Source organism: Alligator mississippiensis, chromosome 5 (genome assembly GCF_030867095.1).
Source record: "Alligator mississippiensis isolate rAllMis1 chromosome 5, rAllMis1, whole genome shotgun sequence".
NCBI lineage: Eukaryota > Metazoa > Chordata > Crocodylia > Alligatoridae > Alligator > Alligator mississippiensis.
In genome coordinates this window covers 218,881,353-218,907,267 of record NC_081828.1, presented here as the reverse complement: position 1 = coordinate 218,907,267, position 25,915 = coordinate 218,881,353, and the positions used below count along the sequence as shown (strand labels likewise).

The following is a 25,915-nucleotide window of genomic DNA, read 5'->3' as shown; positions in this document are numbered from 1 at the left end:
AGAATGACCTCGGAGCCTGCAAATAGCAACCCACTGTGCCAAACACCTTGTGCCCTGCTCTGGTTCTTCTGAGCTCTTTGCAACAGAAGACATGCTCTGGTATTTTTCCATAAGCAAAAAATACATGAAAACTGAGACCTGGCATTGCTCAATGGGGTTAGGGGGCAGCTAGAGTCTAACAAGGCTGAAACCCCCTGAAAAAGTTAAAAGATGATGATTATGGTTGCCAAATTAAGTGTCCAAGATTTCTATCTGCACAGACCACCTTACCTATGACAGAATGACCCAGGGCCAGATCAAATTCCACCTTTCAAGCATGTACATGCAGCTCTAATCAACTCCAATCGCACCATTACCGGCATACCTGCTGGTGCCCCGTTAGATCAAGATCTCTTCTATACAATGACCTCATGAAGTCCCTTCCAGCCCTACTTTCCTCTGATCCTGTGTTGGACAGACACTTGGCTGGGATGGCTTAATCATGGAGAATCCTGCCTGGTGCAGTGGACTGGACTCTATCACCATGTGAAGTCCCTCTTAACCTTACAGTCTTATGACTGAACTCATGGAGTAAGAAATGACAGGAGTCACGTGACAGCATCCTGGTGGGCATGTGCATTGGGTGTAGTGGGGAGGAATGCACACACTTATCAGGGGAGTTCCCTGATATTTGTTGACACTAAAGGACTGGAGAGCCTCAGGGATCTCCAATTCCAGTCCAGCCTCCAGAAGGGAGTTGAAAATAGGGTAATTGTCCTGCACAGAACAAGACTGTGAGCTCATATCCTAGGATGCACTGCTAGGAAGGGGTAAATGTGGATTTCAAGGTTCTCTGACTACAGGGGACCCAAATTGCAGGTCCCCAGTAGTATGGGCTGGTGCCCCACCCATTACACTATTTGGCTAAAAAGTGGGTAGAAGCTTTTGCTCCATGCCATGTGACTTGTTACTCTTGTCCCCCAGCTAAGGGCTTGTGGACTTGATGGAATTTGGATTGAAATGGAGAGTAAGTCAATTTAGACCTCTCCATGCAGCACTCATGTCCCTAGTGTCCTGCTTGTTCATGTACAGGCTGCATCAGGGATCTTTGTAAGTAAAAGGTTTAAAAGCTGCATAAATAGCAGTGGAGGCAGGAGCAATCCAATTCAATGCAGCAAATGGTGGGAGGGGTGTAACTTGGGGGTGGGGGGGGTCCCAAACTTAGCAATGTGATTGTAGAAGTCTGAGGCTCCCATAGAAAAATCTGTTGCAGCCAATCCTCCAAGGCATTGCTTCTCCTTCTTGGTACCCACCTGGCACACCTTTGACTTTGAAGAAAACCTAATGAGAAAATAAAGATCAGGAGGTTGATCTGTTGGTTTTCTTGCAACACAGATACACTCCTCACCTCTTCACAGGGCTATTCAATTCTTCTACCCTGCCCTTACCACATGAGCTGTTCTGGGGTAAAATTCTTTGGTGAGAGCCTTTCCTTAGTACACCAACACAGTGTTATGAGTTCTTGTAGACTGTCTCATACCTACGGCACCAAACGTTCTCTTTAATTGGACTGACAACCTCACAGACCCTAAATGTGATCCATCCTTAGTTCTAGCTGCCCTTTGTAATTTCAGAGTAAACTCCTTCTCTGGTCATGCTCGTGTATACCACACAGTCAGCATTAATTTAAACACCGGAGTCCCAGTGCTACTCCACATTAGCTAACATGAGAGCGACCATACACCATAGCCAATCTAACATAGCTGACTGCCTTGGTCCGGGATTTTGAACCTGCTGGAGAGGAAACCCCACCTTCCTGGGGCAGATCTCCATAGCCAGTTCTCTACTTCTCCTTCCCCTTTTAGGTAGTGCTCATGAAACTCTGCAGTCACCGAACTGTGACACAACTGTGCCAGACCTCACCTTGGGTAAGTCTCATCATTTTCAGATCTCTTCTGCACAATCCTCTAAACCTCAACTGGGGTCAGGCCACCTCTGCACCTCCATGCAGCTGCACAAGCCCCTACCAGTTTCCCTCTCTGGGAAAGCAAACTCCTTTCATTGAGTTTGAGGGAAAAGGTGGGCCTTTTCCTTCTGGCTCAGCCACTGAAGTCCATCAAGGCAGGATCTCATCATCCTGCTTTTTTGTCAGAGTAGAGGTGGCAATCAAAAGTCCAGGTCCACAGTCGGTAAGACAGCGATTCACCTGCCTTCTCCAATTGTGGCCATGTCCCAATTATCAAACTGCTAATGAGGGAGATTAATTTATGTCACTTGAATGGTTGGAGACGGCTGCTATGTAGGTTTTGGAACATTCAGTTAAACACGGGAGTCGCAATGCTGGTCCATTTTTACTTACATGGGAGCAACCAGACATCATAGCCAGTCTAACACAGCCCCTGGCTCAGGACCAGAAATTTTGTCCCTGCTGGAAAGGAAACCCCACCTTCCTGGGTGGTTTTTTTTCATAGATTCATAGATTTTAGGGTCGAAAGGACCTCAATAGATCCTCGAGACCGATCCCTGCATAGGCAGGAAAGAGTGCTGGGTTTAGATGACCCCAGTTAGATGCCTATCTAACCTACTCTTGAAGACCCCCAGGGTAGGGGAGAGCACCACCTCCCTTAGGAGCCCGTTCCAGACCTTGGCCACTCGAACTGTGAAGAAGTTCCTCCTAATGTCCAGTCTAAATCTGCTCTCTGCTAGCTTGTGGTCATTATTTCTTCTGACCCCCAGGGATGCCTTGGTGAGTAGAGCCTCATCAATTCCCTTCTGTGCCCCCGTGATGAACTTATAGGCAGCCACAAGGTCGCCTCTCAACCTTCTCTTGCGGAGGCTGAAAAGGTCCAGGTTCTCTAGTCTCTCCTCATAGGGCTTGGTCTGCAAGCCCTTAACCATACGAGTGGCCCTTCTCTGGACCCTCTCCAGGTTATCCGCATCCCTCTTGAAGTGCGGCACCCAAAGTTGCACGCAGTACTCCAACTGCGGTCTGACCAGCGCCCGATAGAGGGGAAGTATCACCTCCTTGGATCTGTTCGTCATGCATCTGCTGATGCACGATAAAGTGCCATTGGCTTTTCTGATGGCTTCGTCACACTGCCGGCTCATGTTCATCTTGGAGTCCACTAGGACTCCAAGGTCCCTTTCCACCCAGCAGGTCATTTTCTAGGCTGTAGGTGTGCTGGACATTTTTCCTCCCTAGGTGCAGCACTTTGCATTTCTCCTTGTTGAACTGCATCCTGTTGTTTTCTGCCTACTTGTCCAACATTTCCAGGTCTGCTTGCAGCTGTTCCCTGCCCTCCGGCATGTCCACTTCTCCCCATAGCTTTGTGTCATCTGCAAACTTGGACAGAGTACACTTTACTCCCTCGTCCAAGTCGCTGATGAAGATATTGAAGAGTATTGGTCCAAGGGGTGGCTCCCTTTAGCCAATTGTCTGCTTTTCCTTCCCCTTCTAAGTAATGCACACGAAATGCCCCATCCACCCAACTGTGATGCTTTCTTAGAAGGCCTCACCTTGGGTAAATCTCCCCACTTCCAGATCACCTCTGCACAATCCTTTCATCCCTGACTGGGGTCAGGTCATCACTGTACCTTTGTGCAGCTGCTACTGGTTTCCCTTCTCCACGAAAACAAACTTGCCTAACCCCTGGTCCTTTTCCTTCTGGGTCAGCCACCAAAGCCTTTCAAAGCAGCATCCCATCATCCTGCTCTTTTGGTGAGAGCATTGGTGGGAATCAAAAGGCCATTTCCACAGCAAGTAAGAGAGTGGTTTATCTGCCTTCTCCAATCATGCCAGGGCATGACTGCAGCCCTGTCAGAATGCTGAAATGGCTAATGAGGGAGACGAATTTTCGGCACATGAGTGGCCTGAGAGGGTTGGCATGTATGTTATGGAGCCCATATGTATGTGCCAGCAAGAGTGAGTCAGCTAAGAGTGAGGTTCTGCAAAGTGATGGGGATGGAAAGACAAACATAGACTCAAGACTTCTCCCTTTGACCATCTCAAAGAACCTAATACACTCCGGCCCCTTTGGAAAATGCCAGCTCTTAGCTTTCACTCATCTTTTGACTACACACAAATCCTAGAGCAAGACTTTAGTTGTGAAGAGCTCAGATACCTCATCTCAGACTGTAGCAGGGCAGGATAGTTTGAACACTGTGGATTCCAGTCTAAAATTCCTGGGTTTATCTTCTGAATCTGGCTTGCACACCTCATAGTAAAAACATAGTAGAGCTCCCTGAAAAACACTTAATAGTGTCTCAAGGCAACCCAGAGGGCCACATCACCCTGGTTGAGGATTGGTGGTGTGTTTACTTTGGGCCTCTGGGCCCCACTATAGCATAGTTGCTTTTGGTAATTAAAATTTCATACCTATTCCATTCACTGTTCCTGCCTGTGCAGAGATGTTGTGACCATCAGACTTGTTCCCACCCCACACGGGACCACAGGAACTCAGAGCTGAGAAGCGTCCTTGTTGGCAAAAGCATGGTGGTAGGAGAAGGAAACACCCTCCTTAGACAGAACCAGTTCAGGTCCTCACTGAGGTCAAGTGCAGTAACCGTGAGGTGTGAAACAGGGCAAGGCATGCAGATATGGCATGGAATCATGGTGATCAACACCCCAGACCTATTTAACCCCCACACCTGCAATGAAGGGCCCTACCAATAAGTCAGGCACCAACATAAGCTGCCCTGTGGAGGGCGTAAATGCCTGCACATGCTTTACAGAAGGACCCCAGAAACTGCAAATAGGAAGCCACAGTGTCAAAGACCTTGTTCCCTGCTCTGGTTCTTCTGAGAAATTTGCAGCCAAAGACATGCTCTATTATATTTCCATAAGGAAAAAACACATGCAAGCTGAGAACTGACATTGTTCAATGGTGTTAAGGGGCAGCGGGTGTCTCACAAGGCTGAAAACCCTTGCAAGAGTTAAAAGATGATGATTAAGGTTGCCAAGTTAAGCGCTCAAAAGTTCTATATGCACAGACCAACTTATCCATGGCAGAATGAACCTGGGCCACATCAATTTCCACCTTTCAAGCACTTAGGAGAAGCCCCGCTCAACTCCTATCACACCATTACTTGAACACCTATTGGTGCCCCATTAAATCAAGATGTCTTCAATACAATGACCTCATGAAGTCCCTTCCAACCCTAGATTCCTATGACCCTGTGTTGGACTTGGATGGGCTGGTTTAATCAGAGACAATCTTGCCTGTAGCAGAGAGCTGGACTAGATGACCATGTGAAGTCCTTCCTTGCCTTACAGTCTTAAGACTGAGCTCATGGAGTAACAAATGACAGGAGTAGCATGACACCAGCCTGTTGGACATGCATATTGGGTGTAGGAGGGAGAAATGCACACGCTTATTAAGGGAGTTCACTGATATTTGCTAACATGAAAGGCCTGGAGAGACTTAGGGATCTCAGAGTCCAGTCCAGCCTCCGGAAGGGAGTTGAAGACAGGGCCATTGTGATGGCACAAAACAAGACTGTGGGCTCGTATCCCAGAATGCATTGCTAGGAAGAGGGCAATATGGGTTCAAAGGTTCTCTGATTACAGGGGTCCCAAATCACAGGTCCCCAGTAGTATGGGCAGGTGACCCACCCATTAAGCAATTTGGCTGAAAAGTGGGTAGAAGCTTTCTCCCCATGCCACGTGACTAGTTCTTCTTGTCCTCCCAGCTAAAGGCTTGGGGATTTGCATGGAATTGCCAGGCATCGGCGGCTCATGTTCATCTTGGAGTCAATAATGACTCCGAGATCCCTTTCCGCTTCTGTGCTTTCAAGAGGGGAACTCCCCATCCTGTATGTATTCTGTGGATTCCTTCTCCCCAGCTGCAGCACCCTGCATTTGTCTACATTGAACCCCATCCTATTCTCGTCTGCCCACTTTTGTAGTCTGTCTAAATCTAGTTACAGCCTCTCTCTCCCTTCAAATGTGTCCACTTCACCCCACATCTTAGTGTGATCAGCAAACTTGGACAGCATGCTTTCCACCCCCTTGTCCAAGTCACTGATGAAGATGTTAAACAGTGCAGGCCCGAGGACTGAGCCCTGGGGGACCCCACTGCTCACATCTCACCAGGTTGAGTAGAACCCGTCCACCACTACTCTCTGGGTGTGCTCCATCAGCCAATTTTTTACCCATCCAACTGTGCAGGCATCAATGCTGCAGTCACTTAATTTATTGATGAGGATGAGGTGAGAGACAGTGTCAAAGGTCTTCTTAAAGTCTAGAAAGACTACGTCCTCAGCGACACCATCATCCAAGGATTTAGTTACTTGGTCGTAAAAGACAATCAGGTTGGTCTGGCAGGACCTGCCTTTGATGAGCCCATGCTAATTGCCCCTGAGCATGATCTCCCCTGCAGGCCCCCCACAGATGTGCTCCTTGATGATCCTCTCCAAGAGCTTCCCGAGCACCGAGGTGAGGCTTACGGGTCTATAATTACTTGGGTCCTTCTTCCTCCCCTTCTTAAAAATAGGGACCACATTAGCCAGTTTCCAATCCCCCAGCACCTGGCCAGATGACCACAAATGCTCATACAGCTGGGCCAAGGGCTCCGCGATGACCCCTGCCAGCTCCCTCAGCACCCTTGGGTGGAGGGCATCTGGACCTGCAGATTTAAAAATGTCTAGCCCTTCCAGAAGATCCCTAACTACATCTGTGCTGACTGAAGGCTTGATAGAGCTATCCCCAAGACTGTCCCTACCTCTGGTAGGTGGGATATCCCAGTCCCTGTTCAGGAAAACAGAGGCAAAGAAACTGTTAAAAATATCAGCTTTCTCATCTGGCGTGGCCACCAGATTACCATTTGTGTCTTGCAGGGGCCCTACATTGCCTGGTGCCCTCTTCTTGCTCCCAATGTACTTGAAAAAGAACTTTTTGTTGTCCTTAATCCTGGATGCTAGCCTGAGGTCTATCTCTGCCTTGGCCTTCCTAATAGCCCTCCTACACTCCCAGGCTGAGGAGGAGTACTCCTCCTTGGTGATAATTCCTCCCTTCCACTGGTTGTACACCCCACTTCTAGTCCTCAGGCATTGCTGAATGCCCTTGCTGAGCCAAGGGGGTTTCTGAGCTCTCTTACCCCCCTTGCTTCTCTCAGGGACTGTTATCCTTTGGGCCTGGAGGATCGCCCCCTTAAGGTATGACCAACCCTCGTGGGCTCCCATCTCCTCTACCTTCTGGGCCTTTAGTGCCTCCTCCATTAGTCTCCTAAGCTCATTGAAGTTGGCCCTTCTGAAGTCAAGGGCTTTGAATGGGAGTGACAACAAAACATAGCCAATCTCACTGGCTCAGTCCTGGTATTTTGTCTGCACTGGAGAGGAAACCCCATCTTCCTGGGGCAGATCCCCTTAGCTGATTCTTTGCTTTTCCTTCCCCTTCTAGGTAATGGTCATGAAATGCCGCATTCACCAGATTGTGACACTCTTGTGCCAGATGTCATCTCGGGTAAGTCTCATTACTCCCAGATATCCTCTGTGCAATCCTCTGATCCCTGACTGGGGTGGGGTCAACACTGCGCCTCGTGCAGCTGCACAAGCCCCTACCAGTTTCCTCTCTCTGGGAAAACAAACTCACGTGACCTTTGGGCCACCAAAGCCTATCAAGGCAGCTTCCCCTCCTCCTGCTCTTTTGTCAGTGGTAATCAAAAAGCCAATTCCACAGCAGATAAGACAGTGGTTCATATGCCTTCTCCAATTGTAGCCCTTTCCCAATGATCAAACTTCTAATGAGGAAGATTAATTTATGGCACTTGAATGGCCAGATAGGACTGGCATGTCTGTTTTGGAGCCCACGTCTATGTGGCAGCTAAGTGTGAGATTCTGCAAAATAATTGGGATGGAAAGACAATCATAGACTCAAGACTTGTCCCCTTTGACCATCTCCAAGAACCTCTTGATATACTCTAGACCCCCTTGAAAAATGCCAGCTCTTGGTTTTCACTCATTTTGTCACTACACACTAATCCTAGAGCAACTCATCAGCTGCAAGGGGCTCAGACAGCCTAGCTCAGACTATGAGCAGGGTAGGATGGTGTGACCATTGTAGGTTCATATCTACAATTCCTGGGTTTATCTTCTGAATCCTGCTTCCACGCATCTTCATGCTAACACTGTAGGACATCCTGAAGAATCTTAAAATGGTCTGCGGGCACCCCGAGAGGGCCACCACACCCTGGATGATAATCAGCTGTCTGTTTACTCTGTGCCTCTTTGCCCTGTTGTATAGCATGGTTGCTATGGATAATTTAGAATTGTATACCAATTCCATTCATCATTCTTGCCTGTTCAGAGACATTGGGACCATCAGGCTTGTTCCCACCCCACAGGGGACCGCAAGAACTCAGAGCTGAGAATTGTCCTTCTTGGAAAAGCATGGTGGTGGGAGAAGGAAACACCCTCCTTGGGGAGAACCACTTCAAGTCCCGATTCGGGGCATGGGCAGTAAGCATGAGGCGTGAAACAGGATGAGGCATGCACAAGAGGCAAAGAATGGTGTTGATCGACACCCCAGGCCTGTTTAACCTCCACACTTGCAAAGCAGAACCCTACCCATCAGACAGGCACCAACTTTAGGAGTCCTGTGAAGGGTGTGAATATACCAAATGGTGATAACAGCAAATGGTTTATAGAATGACACCAGAGCCTGCAAATAGGAATCCACCATGTCAAACCCCTTGTGCCCAGCTCTGGTTCTTTTGAGCTCTTTGTAACAGAAGACATGCTCTGGTATAGTTGCATAAGGAAAAAACACATGACAGCTGAGAGCTGGCATTGTTCAATGGAGGTGAGGGGGCAGCTGGAGTCTAGCAAGGGTGAAACCCCTGCAAAAGTTAAAAGGTGATAATTAAGGTTGCCAAGTCAAGCACTGAAGATTTGTATCTGCACAGACCACATTACTTATGGCAAAATGACCTAGGGCCAAATCAAATTCCACCTTTCAAGCACTTACGTGAAGCCCCGATCAATTCCCATCACACCATTCCTTGAACACCTACTGGTGCCCCGTTAAATCAAGATCTCTTCGATACAATGACCTCATGAAGTCCCTTCCAGCCCTACTTCACTATAATCCTGTGTTGGACAGACATTTGGCTGGGATGGTTTAATAAGGAAGAATCCTGCCCGGAGCAGAGGGCTGGACTAGATGACCGTGTGAAGTTCTTCCTAACCTTACAGTCTTATGACTGAGCTCATGGAGTAACAAATGACAGCAGCAACATGGCAGCAGCCTGGTGGACATGCGCATTGTTGGTGGGGAAGGAATGAATGCACTTATCAGGGGAATTCACTGCTATTTGCTGACACGAAAGGCCTGGAGAGCCTCAGGGATTTCAGTTTCCATGCCAGCCTACAGAAGGGAGTTGAAGACAGGGCCATTGTCCTGACACAGAACAAGACTGTGGGCTCATATCCCAGAATACATTGCTAGGAAGAGGGCAATATGGGTCCCAAATCACAGGTCCCCAGTAGTATGGGCAGGTGCCCCATCCATTAGGCTATTTGGCTGAAAAGTCATTAGAAGCTTTCTCCCCATGCCATGTGACTAGTTATGCATGTCCCCCCAGCTAAAAGCTTGGGGATTTGCATGGAATTTGGATTGAAATGGAGAGTAATTTGACTTAGACCCCTCCATGCAGCACTTGTGTCCCTAGTGTCCTGGTGCCTCTTGTACTGGCTGCACCAGGGATCTTCTTTGTAAGTTAAAGTTGTAAAAGCTGCATGAATTGCAGTGGAGGCAGGAACAGTCCAATTTATTTTAACAATGGTGGTGTGTGTGGGGGGGGGTGTAACTGGGCATGTTCAACCATTTAGCAATGTGATTATAGAATTGTGGTGCCTACATAGGAAAATGTGTTGCCTACAATCTGGCCAGGACTTGTTTATCATTTTAGTACTCACCTGGCACCTATGTGATGTTGAATAAAACCAAAAGAGTTAATAAATATTGGGAGGTGGATCTGTTGGTTTTTATTACAACACAGATAACCACAAGAGCAGTCACAGGACTCAATCCCCCTACCCTGCCCTTACCACGCCAGCTGTTCCGAGGTGAAATTCTTTGGCTAGTGTTTTTCCTTAGTACACCAACACAGTCTTATGAGTTCCTGCAGATCCTCTCATACCTGCGGCACTGGACATTTTCTTTAATTGGACTGATATCATAAGAGGCTCCAATTTTGATCCATCCTTAGCTCTATGCACCCTTTTTAATTTCAGAAAAATTCCTTCTCTGGTTACGCTCATGTATACCAGACAGTCGGCATTGAATTAAACACTGGAGTCCCAGTGCTACTCCATAATCACTTGAACGGGAGTGACAATAAAACATAGCCAATATAACTGGCTCAGTCCCAGTATTTTGTCTGCACTGCAGAGGAAACCCCATCTTCCTGGGGCAGATCCCCTTAGATGATTCCTTGCTTCTCCTTCACCTTCTAGGTAATTCTCATGAAACGCCGCATTCCCCAGTTTGTGACACTCTTGTGCCAGACGTCACCTCGAGTAAGTCTCATCACTCTCACATCTCCTATGTTCAATCCTCTGATCCCTGACTGGTTTCGGGGCATCACTGCACCTCTTTGGAGCTGCGCAAGCCCCTACCAGTTTCCCCTCTCCAGGAAAAAAAACTCATGTGACCCTGTGGCCTTTGCCTTCTGCCTCAGCTGCCAAAGCCTATCAAGGCAGCTTCCCATCATCCTGCTCTTTTCTCAGAGCAGTGGTGGGAGTAAAATGGCCAGTTCTGCAACAGGTAAGACAGCTAACACAGCCCCCTTGCTCAGTCCCAGCATTTTGTCGTCACTGGAGAGGAAATCCTGTCTTCTTAGGGCAGATCCCATTAGCCGATTCTCTGCTTCTCCTTTCCCTTCTAGGTGAAGCTCAAGAAATGCCACATGAACCGGATGGTGACACTCCTGTGCCGGACCTCACCTTGGGTAAGTCTCACCACTTTTATATCTCCTCTGCATAATCCTCTGACCTCCAACTGGGAACAGGTCATCACTGTACCTCTGTGCACCTGTACCAGCCACTACTCATTTCCCCACTCTGGGAAAACAAACTCACGTGACCCTCAGGCCTACTTCTGGCTCAGCCACCAAAGCTTATCAAGGCAGCTTCCCATCATCCTGCTCTTTTGTCAGAGCAGCAGTGGGAGTAAAAAAGCTAGTTCCACAGCAGGAAAGACAGCTGTTAAATCTGCCTTCTCCAATTTTGGCTCTGTCCCAATGATCAAACTGCTGATGGGGCAGATGAACTTTGGGCACTTGAATGGCCTGAGAGAGCTGGCATGTATGTTTTGGGGCCCATGTGTATGTGGCAGCAGGTGTGAGGCAGCTATGTGTGAGGTAGAGAAAGTAAAATACTCCCGCTTACCACCAATTTGACTATCAAAGTTATTTATTGCTAAGTATATGGATAATAGCCATGCAACGAAACACAAACAAGAGCAATTATAATATTACCCTGGTTCATTTGAGTATTTGGGGAAAGCTAGCTCTAGCTTAGCTAATAAAATTCAGGTTTACAAAACTATGCCTAGAGAGAAAAAGAGAGAGAGAGAGAGAGAGAAACAGAGGTGGAGAGAGAGAGAGAGAGAGAGAGAGATGGGATTTCCCCATTCCTTCAAAGCACTTGGGTGGTTTGTTGACAGGCACAGTTCCCAGCATGATAGTCGAAGGTTAAACAGGCACCAAAAAGAGACAATCAATCCCTGTTCCTTGAGAACAACAGCGGATGGTGTCAGAGAGAATTCTCCCTCTTGAAGCACACTTTTTGCTGATTTACAGCTTTCTTATACCCTGAGCCCAGCCTCTTCAATGCATTCTTTTAATCGTGTAATTGCATAAGCAAGAGGGTCCCAAGACATCACTGATAGGGAAAATTCTGTTATATAAACAGTTCATAGATTCATAGATGTTAGGGTCGGAAGGGACCTCAATAGATCATCGAGTCCGACCCCCTGCCTGGGCAAGAAAGAGTGCTGGGTCTAGATGACCCCAGCTAGCTGCCTATCTAACCTCCTCTTGAAGACCCCCAGGGTAGGGGAGAGCACCACCTCCCTTGGGAGCCCGTTCCAGACCTTGGCCACTCGAACTGTGAAGAAGTTCTTCCTAATGTCCAGTCTAAATCTGCTCTCTGCTAGCTTGTGGCCATTGTTTCTTGTAACCCCCGGGGGTGCCTTGGTGAATAAATACTCACCAATTCCTTTCTCTGCCCCCGTGATGAACTTATAGGCAGCCACAAGGTCGCCTCTCAACCTTCTCTTGCGGAGGCTGAAAAGGTCCAGTTTCTCTAGTCTCTCCTCGTAGGGCTTGGTCTGCAGGCCCTTGACCATACGAGTGGCCCTTCTCTGGACCCTCTCCAGGTTATCCGCATCCCTCTTGAAGCGCGGCGCCCAGAATTGCACACAGTACTCCAACTGCGGTCTGACCAGTGCCCGGTCAGGGGGAGAATATAAAAAATCTTTCATAAGTCCAGAAAGCTGGGTGCCCGGGTTCCCTCAGGAACACAGAGCTGATAGGTAACAAGTCCTTGTTGGCAATAGTGTGGTGGGAGAAGGAAACACTCTCCTTGGGCAGAACCAGTTCAAGTCCTGACTCAGGGAAAGGGCAGTAAGCATGAAGTGTGAAACAGGGAAGGCATGCACAAGGGGCAGGGAATCATGACAATCAAAGCCCCAGACCAGTTAAACCCCACACATGCATAAGAAACCCTACCATTCATGCCGGCACCAACATTAGGAGCCCTGTGAAGTGTGTGAATACCTGCACATGCTTTACAGAATGATGCCGGAGCCTGCAAATGGGAATCCACCATTTCAAACACCTTGTGCCATGCGCTGGTTCTTCTGAGATCTTTGCAACAGAAGACATGCTTTGGTATTTTTCCATAAGCAAAAAAACCATGAAAGCTAAGAGCTGGCATTGCTCAATGGGGGCGTGGGGGCAGCTGGAGTCTAGCAAGGCTAAAAAATCCTGCAAAAGTTAAAAGATGATAATTAAGGTTGATAAGTGAAGCAACCAAGATTTTGATCTGCACAGACCATCTTAATGATGACAGAATGCCCCAGAGCCAAATCAGATTTCGCCTTTCAAGCACTTACGTGCATCCCTAATCAACTCCCATCACACCATTAATTGAACACCTCCTCGTGCCCCATTAAATCAAGATCTCTTTGACACAAAGCCCTCATGAAGTCCCTTCCAGCCCTACTTTCCTGTGATCCTTTGTTGGACAGATGTTTGCCTGGGATGGTTTAATCAAGGACAATCCTGCTTGGAGCAGTGGACTGGACTATATGATGATGTGAAGTCCCTCCTAACCTTACAGTCTTTTGACTGAGCTCATAAAGTAACAAATAACAGCAGTAACATGGCAGCAGTCTTTTGGACAGGTGTGTTAGTGCTTGGAGGAGGAATGCACACACTTATCATGGGAGTTCACTGATATTTGCTGGATCTAAAGAACTGGAGAGCCTCAGGGAGCTCAGATTCCGTTCCAGCCTCCAGAAGGGAGTTGAAGACAGGGCCATTGTCCTGGCACAGAACAAGCCTTTGGGCTCGTATCCCAGAATGCATTGCTAGGAAGAGGTAAATGTGGTTTTAAAGGTTCTCTGACTACAGGGGTCCCCAGTAGTATGGGCAGGTGCCCCACCCATTAGGCTATTTGTATGAAAAGTGGGTAGAAGCTTTCTTTCAATGACATGTGAGTAGTTATACTTGTCCCCTGGTTAAAGACATGGGGAGTTGCACAGAATTTGTACTGAAATGGAGAGTAAGTCGACTTAGACCCCTCCCTGCAGCTCTCATGTCCCTAGTGTCCTGGTGCCTCTTGTACTGGCTGCATCAGGAATCTTCTTTGCAAGTTAAAGGTCTAAAAGGTGCATGAATTGCAGTGGAGGCAGGAAAAATTCAATTCATTTTAACAAGGATGGGGAGGGGTGTAACTGGGCGGGGTCCAAACATTTAGCAATATGATTGTAGAATTCAGTTGCCCACATAGGAAAATGTGTTGCAGACAATTTGTCCAGGAATTGCTTATCCTTTTGGTACTCACCTGGCACACATATTCATAGATGTTATAGATGTTAGGGTCGGAAGGGACCTCAATAGATCATCAAGTCCGACCCCCAATATGACATTGAAGAAAACAAAAGACAAATAAAGATCAGGAGGTGGATCTGTTGGTTCTCACTGCAACACAGATAGCCACGTGACCTCTTCACAGGATTGCTCAATCCCCCTACCCTGCCCTTACCACGCCAGCTGTTCTGAGGTGAAATTCTTTGGTTAGCATCTTTTTCAGTACACCGACACAGTCTTATGAGGTTTTGTAGATGTCTAGTTCCTGTGGCACTGAACTTTTTCTTTAATTGGAATGACACCCAGCAGGCCCCAGTTTTGATCCGTCCTTAGTTCTATGTGCCCTTTGTAATTTCAGAATAAATTCCTTCTCTGGTCACACTGTTGTATACCACATGGTCAGCATTGAATTACACACTCAAGTCCCAGTGTCACTGCACATTAACTTACATGGGAATGATGATAAACCACAACCAATCTAACACTGCCTCCTGGCTCAGTCCCAGCATTTTGTCCACACTGGAGAGGAAACCTCATTCTTCCTGGGGCAGACCCCCTTAGCCATTTCTCTGCTTCTCCTTCCCCGTCTTGATAATGCTCATGAAATGCCACATGCACCAGATTGTGGCACTCGTGTGACAGACCTCACCACTGGTAAGTCTCAGCACTTTGAGATCCCCTCTGCACAATCCTCTCATCCCCAACTGGGGTGGGGAAAAGGGGACGGAAAAGCAACCATAGACTCAAGACTTGTCCCCTTGACCATCTGACAGAACCACTTGATGCACTCTATGCAATGCTAGCTCTTACTTTTCACTCATTTTTTGATTACAAACAAATCCTAGAGCAACTCTTCTACTGTGAACATTTCAGATAGCTCAGCTCAGACTGTGAGCAGAGCATCATGGTTTGACCACTTTGAATTAATATCTACAATCCCTGGGCTTATCTTCTGAATCCAGCTTGGACACCTCACAGTACTAACATTGTAGGGCACCCTGAAGAAGACTTCAAAGGGTCTCAAGGCACCCCAGAGGCCCTCTGCACCCTGGTTGAATTGGTGATCTGTTTACTCTGGGCCTCTTGTCCCCGCAGTATAGCCTGGTTGCTTGCGGTCATTAAGAACTGTATACCAATTCCATTTATTGTTCCTGCCTCTGCAGTGATGTTGTGACCATCAGGGTTGTTATCACCCCCCAGGGGACCACAGGAACTCAGAGCTGAGAATTGTCCTAGTTGGCAAAAGTGTGGTGGTTGGAGAAGGAAACACCATCTTTGGGTAGAACCAGTTGAAGTCCCGACTTACGGTAAAGGCAGTAACCATGAGGTGTGAAACAAGGCAAAGCAGGCACAAAGGGCAGGGACTGATGGTGACTGCCCAGACCTGTTTACAACCCACACCTGCAAAGCAGAACTCTACCCATCAGTCAGGCACCAATATTAGGAGCCTTCTGAAGTGCATTAATACCTGCACATGCTTTACAGAATGACCTCGAAGCCCGCAAATAGGAACACACAGTATCAAACACCTTGTGCCCATCTCTGGTTCTTCTGAGCTCTTTGCAACAGAAAACATGATCTGGTATTTTTCCATTATCAAAAAACGCATGACAGCTGAGAGCTGGCATTGTTCAATGGAGGTAAGGGGGTAGCAGGAGTCTAAAAAGGTTGACAACCCCTGCAAAAGTTAAAAGATTATGATTAAGTTTGCCAAGTCAAGCACCCAAAATTTCTCTCCGCACAGACCATCTTACTTATGGCAGAATGACCCAGGGCCAGATCAGACTTCACCTTTCAAGCACTTAAATGCAATCCTATTCAGATCCCATCACATCATTACCTGAGCACCTGCTGGTGCCCCATTAAATCAAGATCTCTTTGACACAATGCCCTCATGAAGTCCCTTCCAGCCCTACTTTCCTCTGATCCCTTGTTGGACAGACACTTGCCTGGGATGGTTTAATCCAGGAAAATCCTGGCTGTAGCAGTGGACTGGACTATATAATAATGTGAAGTCCCTCCTAACCTTACAGTCTTACGACCGAGCTCATAAAGTAACAAATAACATCAGTAACATGGCAGCAGCCTGGTGGACATGTGTAATAGGGCTGCGGGGAGGAATGCACACACTTATCATGGGAGTTCACTGATATTTGCTGGATCTAAAGAACTGGAGAGCCTCAGGGAGCTCAGATTCTGTTCCAGCCTCCACAAGGGAGTTAAGACAGGACCATTGTCCTGGCACAAAACAAGCCTTTGGGCTCGTATCCCAGAATGCATTGTTAGGAAGAGGGAAATATGGGTTCAAAGTATCTTTGCCTACAGGGTCCTAAATCAGAGGTCCCCAGTAGTATGATCAAGGTGCCCCAACCACTAGGCTATATGGCTGAAAAGTGGGTAGAAGCTTTCTCCCCATGCTATGTGACTAGTCATGCTTGTCCTCCTCCTAAAGGCTTATGGACTTTCATGGCATTTGGATTGAAACGAACAGTAAGTTGACTTAGACCCCTCCATGGAAGACTCACATCCCTACTACTCTGGTGGCTTTTGTACTGGCTGTATAAGGGATCGTTTTTGTAAGCTAAACTTCTAAAAGCTGGTATAGGAAAATATGTTGCAGCCAAACTACTGAGAACTTGCTTTTCCTTCTTGGTACCAACCTGGCACCTTTGATGCTGAAGAAAACCAAAAGAAAACAAAGACAGGGAGGTTGATCTGCTGGTTTTCATTGCAAGCACAATAGCCACCTGGCCTATTCTCAGGACTTTTCAATCCCTCCATTCTGCCGTTACCACTCCAGCTGTTCTAGGTGAAATTCTTGGATTAGAGTCTTTGCTTAGTTCACTGGCACAGTCTTATGAGTTATTGTAGATTGTCTAGTACCTGCGGCAATGAACGTTCTCTTTAATTGGGCTGAAAAATATCACTGACACCAAATTAGATCCATCCTTAATTATATGTGCCCTTTTTAATTTCTGAATCAATTCCTTCTTTGGTCATGCTCATGTACACCACACAGGCAGCAATGGTTTAGACAGTGGAGCCGCAGTGCTACTCCATGTTAACTTACATGGGAATGACCATACACCATAACCAATCTAACACAGCCCCCTGGCTCAGTCCTGATATTTTGTCTACACTGGACAGAAAACCCCGTCTTCTTGGGACAGATCCCCATAGCCAATTGTTTGCTCTCCTTCCCCTTCTAGGTAATGCTCATGAAACTTTGCAGTCCCTGAACTCTGACACCCTTGTGCCAGACCTCACCTTGGGTAAGTCTCGCCATTTTCAGATCTCTTCAGCAAAAGCCTCTAATCCCATACTGGGGTCAGGTCACCTCTGCACCTCGGTGCATCTGCAGAAGCTGCTCCTGGGTTCCCCTCTCCAGGAAAACAAACTCACCTGACTCCCAAGCCATTTCCATCTGGCCCAGACAACAAAGTCTATCAAGGCAGCTTTCCATCATACTGCTCTTTTGTCAGTGGTAATCAAAAGGCCAGTTGAACAGTCACTGGGCTGGGATGGTTTAATAAGGAAGAATCCTGCCTGGAATATGGGGTTGGACTAGATAACAATGTGAAGTCCCTTCTCACCTTACAGCCTTACGACTGAGCTCATGGAGTAACAAATGACAGCAGTAACATGGCAGCAGCCTGGTGGACATTGGTATTATTGCTGGTGGGAAGGAATGAATGCACTTATCAGGGGAGTTCACTGGTCTTTGCTGACACGAAAGGCCTGGAGAGCCTCAGGGATCTCAGACTCCGTTCCAGCCTCCAGAAGGGAGTTGAAGACAGGGCCATTGTCCTGGCACAGATCAAGACTGTGGGCTTGTCATGGCGGGGTCCTACAGGAGGGCCGTGATCTCCTCAAGGCCCCCTCCCCTTGCCATGTCGGCCCAAGGGCACCCTCAGATTCTCGCCCACCACGTCTTTGATGTGAGGCAGACTCCATAATACACTGAAACGTCTCCTTGGACATGGTTACTTCTTGCCCTGTGAACTCCTGGACTCTTTGTGGGTCTCGCTCTACGATGGGTGCTTCAGGGGCACCCTAGCCTTAAGGCTATGCATGGCTCTGACCACCCCTTATACTACGCCCCAAGCCTCGCAGCTGGAATAGACATTGGTCTGTCAGGTCTACACTCGCCCTCTCTTGGGGCCTTCTTTGTAGCGTTGCCCTCTCTCAGGGCTCCTCTGCAGCGCTGCCCTCTCTCTGGGGCCTTCCCAATAACGCCGCCCTCTCTCAGGGCCTTCCCAATAACGCCGCCCTCTCTCAGGGCCTTCCCAAGTGCTGCCCCCTTCACTAGGCCCTTCTTCATAGTGCTGCCCTCTCTTCAGGCCTTCTCCATAATGCTGCCCTCTCCTAGGGCTCTCCATGGCCACACTGGGCCTTCTCAGTCAAACTACCCTCGTTCAGGCCTCTCTTATAATGCTGCCCTCTCTCGGGGCTCACCAGTAAGCTGTCCCCTTCTCTCCGGGGTTCACCACGCCCGCACTGGGGCTTCTCAGTAATGCCCCCTCTCTGGGGCTCACCAGGCCTGCACTAGGGCTTCTCAACCACCCCTCTCTGGGGCTGGGGTCTATGCACCCTGTACGCAGCACCCTTACTGGCACTGGGGTCCCCATGCTGCTGTGCTCCCCTATGAGGCCTCCACCAACCCCTAATAGCCTCACCCAAAACACCGGTGATACAACAATGCAAAACACAAGCCCCTAGTCTGTAACTTAACTTAAAGCCACCCAGCTACAACAACATTGCTCAAACATCCCAGAGCTGCCATCCTTTACCCGGCATGGGCTGTACCTGCGGTTCTCACATCTTTGCTCAGGGAGCTTCCTTTCCCTCTAGCTGCTGGCAGGGAACTGCCTCTGGCCTCCTGCCTGTGATTCATATAGGAGCCAGGCCCTGCCCCTTTCAGTCAGATGACTTCCTGGTTGCCTTGGCAACGCACAGCTGGGCTCTTTATACCCTGCTAGGGCTCTTTCTCTAGCAGTTTCTGCTCTTTAGGAGCAGGGCACCTCGGTACCCTGTGACAGGGCTCATATCCCAGAATGCATTGCTAGGAAGAAGGAAATATGGGTTCAAAGGTTCTCTAACTACAAGGGTCCCAAATCACAGGGCCCCAGTAGTATGGGAAGGTGCCCCACCCATTAGGCTATTTGGATGAAAAGCAGGTAGAAGCTTTCTCCACATTCCACATGACTAGTAATGCTTGTCCTCCCAGCTAAAGGCTTGGGGATTTGCGTGGAATTTGGATTGAAATGGAGAGTAAGTTGACTTAGACCCCTCCATGCAGCTCTCATGTCCCTAGTGTCCTGGTGCCTCTTGTACTGGCTGCACCACATGGTCAACACTGATTTAAACACTGGAGTCCCAGTGCTATTCCATAATCATCTGCATGGGATTGACAATAAAACAGTCAATCTAAATGGCTCAGTCCTGGTATTTTGCTGCGCTGGAGAGGAAACCCCATCTTCCTGGGGCAGATCCTTTTATCCGATTCTTTGTTTCTCCTTGCCCTTCTAGGTAATGGTCATGAAATGCCGCATTCAACTAATTGTGACTCTCTTGCACCAGACATCACCTCGGGTAAGTCTCATCACTCTCAGATCTCCTCTGTGCAATCCTCTGATCCCTGACTGGGGTCGGGTCATCCTTGCACCTCTGTGCAGCTGCACAAGCCCCTACCAGTTTCCCCTCCCCGGGAAAACAAACTCACATGACGCCCAGGCCTTTTCCTTCTGGCTCAGCCACTGAAGCCTATCAAGGTAGTTTTCCATCATCCTGTGCTTTTGTCAGAGCAGCGGTGGGAGTAAAAATGCCAGTTCTGCAGCATGTAAGACAGGTAACACAGCCCCCTGGCTCAGTCCTGCTATTTTGTTCCCGCTGGAGAGGAAACCCTGTCTTCCTGGGACAGATCCCCTTAGCCAATTCTCTGCTTCTCCTTCCCCTTCTAGGTAAATCTCAAGAAATGCCGCATTCACCGGACAGTGACACCCTTGTGACAGACCTCAGCTCAGGTAAGTCTCACCACTTTCAGATCTCCTCTGCATTATCTTCTTACCCCCAACTGGGAACAGGTCATCTCTGTACCTCTGTGCACCTCTACCAGCCACTACAGGTTTCCCCAATCTGGGAAAACAAACTCGCGTGACGCCCGGGCCTTCTCCTTCTGGCTGTATCAGTGAAACCTATCGAGGCAGCTTCCCATCATCCTGCTCTTTTGTCAAAGCACTGGTGGGAGTAAAAAGACTAGTTCCACCACAGGTAAGACAGCGGTTCATCTGCCTTCTCCAGTTGTGGCCCTGTCACAATGATCAAACTGCTAATGAGAGAGATATATTTTGGGCAGTTGAATGGCCTGAGAGGGCTGGCATGTACGTTTTGTTGCCCACATGTATGTGGCAGAAAGTGTGGGGCAGCTAAGTGTGAGGTTCTGCAAAATAATGGGGATGGAAAGACAATTATAGACTCAAGACTTGTCCCCTTGACCATCTCAAATAACCTCTTGATACACTCTGATGATTAAGGTTGCCAAGTCAAGTGCCTAAGATTTGTATCTGCATGGACCACATAAGTTAGGACAGAATGACCCAGGGCCAGATCAAATTCCACCTTTCAAGCACTTATGTGCAGCCCTAATCAACTCCTATCGCACCATTCCTTGAGACCCTGCTGTTGCCCCATTAAATCAAGATCTCTTTGATACAATGACATCAGAAGTCCCTTCCAGCCCTACTTTCCTATGATCCTGTGTTGGACAGATGCTTGGCTGGGATGGTTTGTTAATAAGAAAGAATCCAGCCTGGAACATGGGGCTGGATTAGATGATCATGTGAAGTCCCTCCTAACCTTTCAGTCTTATGACTGAGCTCATGGAGTAACAAATGACAGCAGTAACATGACACCAGGCTGGTGGACATGCGCATTCTGGTCGGGGCAGGAATGAACACAGTTATCAGGGGAGTTCACTGATCTTTGCTAGCAGGAAAGGCCTGGAGAGCCTCAGGGATCTCAGACTCCATTCCAACCTCCAGAAGGGAGTTGAAGCCAGGGCCATTGCCCTGGCACAGAACAAGACTGTGGGCTCGTATCCCAGAATGCACTGCTAGGAAGCGGTAAATGTGGGTTCAAAGGTTCTCTGACTACAGGGGGCCAAAAGCACAGGTCCCCAGAAGTACGGGCAGGTGCCCCACCCATTAGGCTATTTGGATGGAAAGTGGGTAGAAGCTTTCTCCCCATGCCATGTGACTAGTTATGCTTGTCCCCCCAGCTAAAGGCTTTGGGATCTGCATGTAATTTGGATTGAAATGGAGAGTAAGGTGACCTAGACCCCTCCAGGCAGCTCTCATGTCCCTAGTGTCCTGGTGCCTCTTGTACTGGCTGCATCAGGGATCTTCTTTGTAAGTTAAAGGTGTAAAAGCTGCATGAATTGCAGTGCAGGCAGGAACAATCCAATTTATTTTAACAAAGGTGGGGGCATGTAACTGGGCATGTTCAACAATTTAGCAATGTGATTATAGAATTGTGGTGCCCACATAGGAAAATATGCTTCATACAATCTGGCCAGGAATTTCTTATTGTTTTGGTATTCACTGGCTCCCATGTGATGTTGAAGAAAACTGAAAGAGTTAATAAATATCGGGAGGTGGATCTGTTGGTTTTCATTACAACGCAGATAACCACAAGAGCAGTCACAGGACTGCTCAATCCCCCTACCCTGCCCTTACCACGCCAGCTGTTCAGAGGTGAAATTCTTTGGCTAGTGTCTTGCCTTAATACACGAACACAGTCTTATGAGTTCTTGTAGATTGTCTCGTACCTGTGGCACTGCTCATTTTCTTTAATTGGACTGACATCCTAAGAGGCCCCAATTTTGGTCCATCCTTAGCTCTATGCACCCTTTTTAATTTCAGAGTAAATTCCTGCTGTGGTTACGCTCGTGTATACCACACGGTCGGCATTGGATTAAACACTGGAGTCCCAGTGCTACTCCATATTAAGTTGCATCAGAGTGTGTCACAGAGCACTGAAGTGCCCTGCTCATAAGGCGGGGAAACTGCTGGGGAAAGAGCCCTAGCAGGGAATAAGGAGCCCAGCTGTGGGTTGCCAGGGCAACCAGAGGAGGTCAGCTGACCAGAAGGGCCAGGTCCTGGCTCCCTTATAAACCCAAGGAGCTGAGGCCAGAGGCAGTTCCCTGCCAGCAACCATGGAAGAAGGAGCTCTATCATGGAAGGGATGGAGTATTTCCCAGTAGGCTTGAGCATTTCATAGATGTCATAGATGTTAGGGTCGGAAGGGACCTCAATAGATCATCAAGTCTGACCCCTGCATAGGCAGGAAAGAGTGCTGGGTCTAGATGACCCCAGCTAGATGCTTATCTAACCTCTTCTTGAAGACCCCCAGGGTAGGGGAGATCACCACCTCCCTTGGGAGCCCGTTCCAGACCTTGGCCACTCGAACTGTGAAGAAGTTCTTCCTAATGTCCAGTCTGAATCTGCTCTCTGCTAGCTTGTGGCCATTGTTTCTTGTAACCCCCGGGGGCGCCTTGGTGAATAAAACCTCACCGATTCCCTTCTGTGCCCCCGTGATGAACTTATAGGCAGCCACAAGGTCGCTTCTCAACCTTCTTCTTAACTAGCCAGTCTATTACTGGCTCTCCTGGCTTGGACTTCTGCTATTTTTGAATATTTTAAATCTCTGCACAGATAAAGGAATGCAGCTCTGTTTGGGGATTATTTCTTTGTGGCTTGAATGAGTTATCACCATGGGAAAAATTGGCTGAGTTTCTCTCGTGGGATGGGGAAGGCCTGGCTAGGTTGCTCCCTCTGGGCAGGAACATACCGGGGTGTTTCGGCACCAGGCTCATGATAAACCTCCTCCTCTCCATCAATCTCCTCTCTTTGATCTTTTCAGAGCTTAACTTTTGGTTTATCTCTATACTGACACTTGTGAGAGGCTCGCTCCACAGCCTGTGCTAACTGCACTTTCTTTTGATGGGAGCAGTCACACGCAGGATCATAATTTTTCCTTTCTTCCGTTTTAATGTTTCCAAGCAGCTCTGTGTAGCTCACACAGCCTTGTATGCCACACTGCTGGAATTTCTCATGTCTTTTAACTCCTTACTCAGCCGGGTGACCTCTTCCCAGAACTGGGCATTCTCTTCAGCCCCTAACCGCAGGCATGTGGCCAGCAGCCACGACAGGCACCCCTTCTCGGGCTTACCTTGGACACCAGTCACGAACCTAGCCCAATGATTGGGTACTGTTCCCGGGTCACTCCAGGCAGGCCTCAACCTATCCTTATCCCACCTGAGATTCTCCATCTCTGTCGCTTCCTTAAGCAAAGCCACTAACGAGGCCCATGCAACTCCCTCCATTTTGACCTTTCTCTCCAGACCAGAGCCTCTTAATCCTGTTTGTGACACCAATTTATGTCTCAGCCGCCTGTGGAGGGTTTGGGGAATGAGAGTATGGTCGGGGGTAGAAATGTAAGATTTATTGACTTAACAAAAACACAACTACGCATAGTAACAAGACAAACAATGACAGACAAAAGCAATTCACGTCGGCAACTTATCGGCAGTCCCCTCTGATGCCTGATACACAGCAAGCTTCTCTTTCCACAAAGTTCAGTGAAGTCAGGTGTCCCTGAACAAAGCTATCCAAAGCGTACTAGGAAGGATCCTGGAATGCAGTCCTTGGGCTCCTCGAGGTCCACAGGCCTACTGATCCAGGCAACAGCTAACTAATCCTTTTCACAGAGCTGTATCTTCCTTCTGAATGGTTTCTAGATATTCCAACTAATTTAAAGCTTCTGAACAGTTCTGATAACATACAACCACTAAGATTCCTTTTACTTTAACTGTCCTTAGACTGACCAATAGCAGTACAAGTTTTGTATTCCTTTGATAAGGTAGTTTGAACTGTGCTACAGGGCCTTATTACTTCAAAGCTTTGCTAAATTTACTAGGCCTTACTTTATACAAGCCCTGACTACATTTTAGACTTTAATTACGCTTTCAGCAACAACATATAGCTTAATATCTAAACAAATACAGAAAAACACTTGGTCTAATCTTCATAGAGCCTTCACCAAGCACCTTTATTACACAGGCATACTTTTTAGCTGTCACGCTCATCCCCCAATGGAGCTATCTGGGAGGCCACAGTTTCACTTGGGCTCAGTTACTCCAGCCACCAATTCAGTCACACACACACACACACACACACACACACGACATGCCCAACCCGGCTGGGTTGATCAGTATGTACAGGCTGACACCCTCTTATATCAGGATTCAATTAATGAGGACAAGAATAAAATGAAGTAACACATCCTTGTTGGCAAAAGCATATTGGTGGGAGAAGGAAACACCCTCCTTGCACAGAACTAGTTCAAGTCCTGATTCAGGGCAAGGTCAGTAACCATGAGGTGTGAAACAGGTCAAGACATGCACAAGAGGCAGGGAATCATGCCGATCAACACCACAGACTTGTTTAACCCCCACGCTTTCAATGAAAGAGCCTAAAAAGAAGACAGCCACCAACATAAGCAGCCCTGTGAAGTCTGTGAATACCGGCACATGCTTTACAGAATAAGCCCAGAAACTGCCAATAGGAATCCACTGTGTCAAACACCTTGTGCCCTGCCATGGTTTTTCTGAGCTCTTTGCAGAAGAAGACATGTTATGGTATTTCTCCATAAGCAAAAAACACATGAAAGCTGAGAGCTGGCATAGTTCAATGCGAGGAGGGGCCAGTTGGAGCCTAGCAATGTTGAAAACGTCTTCAGAAGTTAAAAGATGATGTTTAAGGTTGCCAAGTCAAGTGCCCATGATAGACCATGTTATTTATGACAGAATGACCCAGGGCCAGGTCAGATTCCGCCTTTCAAGCACGTAAGTGCAGCCCCATTCAGCTGCTATCACATCATTAATTGAACACCTGCTGGTCCCCCATTAAATCAAGACCTCTTTGATACAACGACATCATAAAGTACCTTCCAGCGCTAGTTTCCTATGACCCTGTGTTGGACAGACACTTGGCTGGGCTGGTTTAATCAGGGAGAATCCTGCCTGGAGCAGGGGGCTGGAATGGATGACCATGTCAAGTCCATTCTAGCCTTACAGTCTTCTGACTGAGCTCATGGAGTAAAAAATGACAGCAGTAACATGACAGCGGACTAGTTGACATGTGTCTTGTGTGTAGGAGGGAGGAATACACACACTTTTCAGGGGATTTCACTGATATTTGCTGGCAGGAAAGACCTGGAGAGCCCCAGAGATTTCAGATTCCGTTCCAGCCTTCAGAAGGGAGTTGAAGACAGGGCCATTGTCCAGGCACAGAACAAGTCTGTTGGCTCATAACCCAGAATGCACTTCTCAGAAGAGGAAAATGTGGGTTCAAAGGTTCTCTGACTACAAGGGTCCCAAATCACAGGACCCCAGTAGTATGGGTAAGTGCCCCACCTATTAGGCTATTTGGCTGGAAAGTGGGTAGAAGCTTTCTCCCACTGAGTGTAGAAGGCTGAGGATCCCATAGAAAAATGTGTAACAGCCAATTTCCATGGAATTGCTTGTCCTTCTTGGTGCCCACCTGGCACACCTTTGACATTGAAGAAAACCAAAAGAGAAAATAAATATCAGGAGGTTGATCTGTTAGTTTTCATTGCAACACAGATAGCCAGGTGACCTCTTCACAAGACTGCTCAATCCCCCTACCCTGCCCTTGCCAAACCAGCAGTTCTCAGGTGAAATTCTTTGGCTAGCATCTTTTTTTAGTAAGTACCCCGACACAGTCTTATGAGTTCTTGTAGATTATCTCATACCTGCGGCATTG

General features: G+C 48.0%; 1 protein-coding gene across 4 annotated transcripts in view; it reads left to right on the top strand.

The window, feature by feature from the left end:
* Window positions 1-25,915, top strand: part of LOC102567266 (uncharacterized) — a 55,133-nt gene that overhangs the window by 15,547 nt on the left and 13,671 nt on the right. The window contains exons 9-15 of one of the 4 annotated variants that reach the window (XM_019494486.2): window positions 1,845-1,907; window positions 7,376-7,438; window positions 10,432-10,494; window positions 10,863-10,925; window positions 17,282-17,344; window positions 19,602-19,664; window positions 20,033-20,095. In XM_019494486.2, the coding sequence (XP_019350031.1) occupies window positions 1,845-1,907; window positions 7,376-7,438; window positions 10,432-10,494; window positions 10,863-10,925; window positions 17,282-17,344; window positions 19,602-19,664; window positions 20,033-20,095 (441 nt within the window). The remainder of the gene's footprint in view (window positions 1-1,844; window positions 1,908-7,375; window positions 7,439-10,431; window positions 10,495-10,862; window positions 10,926-17,281; window positions 17,345-19,601; window positions 19,665-20,032; window positions 20,096-25,915) is intronic. The other 3 variants (XM_019494488.2, XM_019494492.2, XM_019494491.2) reach the window with 3 other exon arrangements.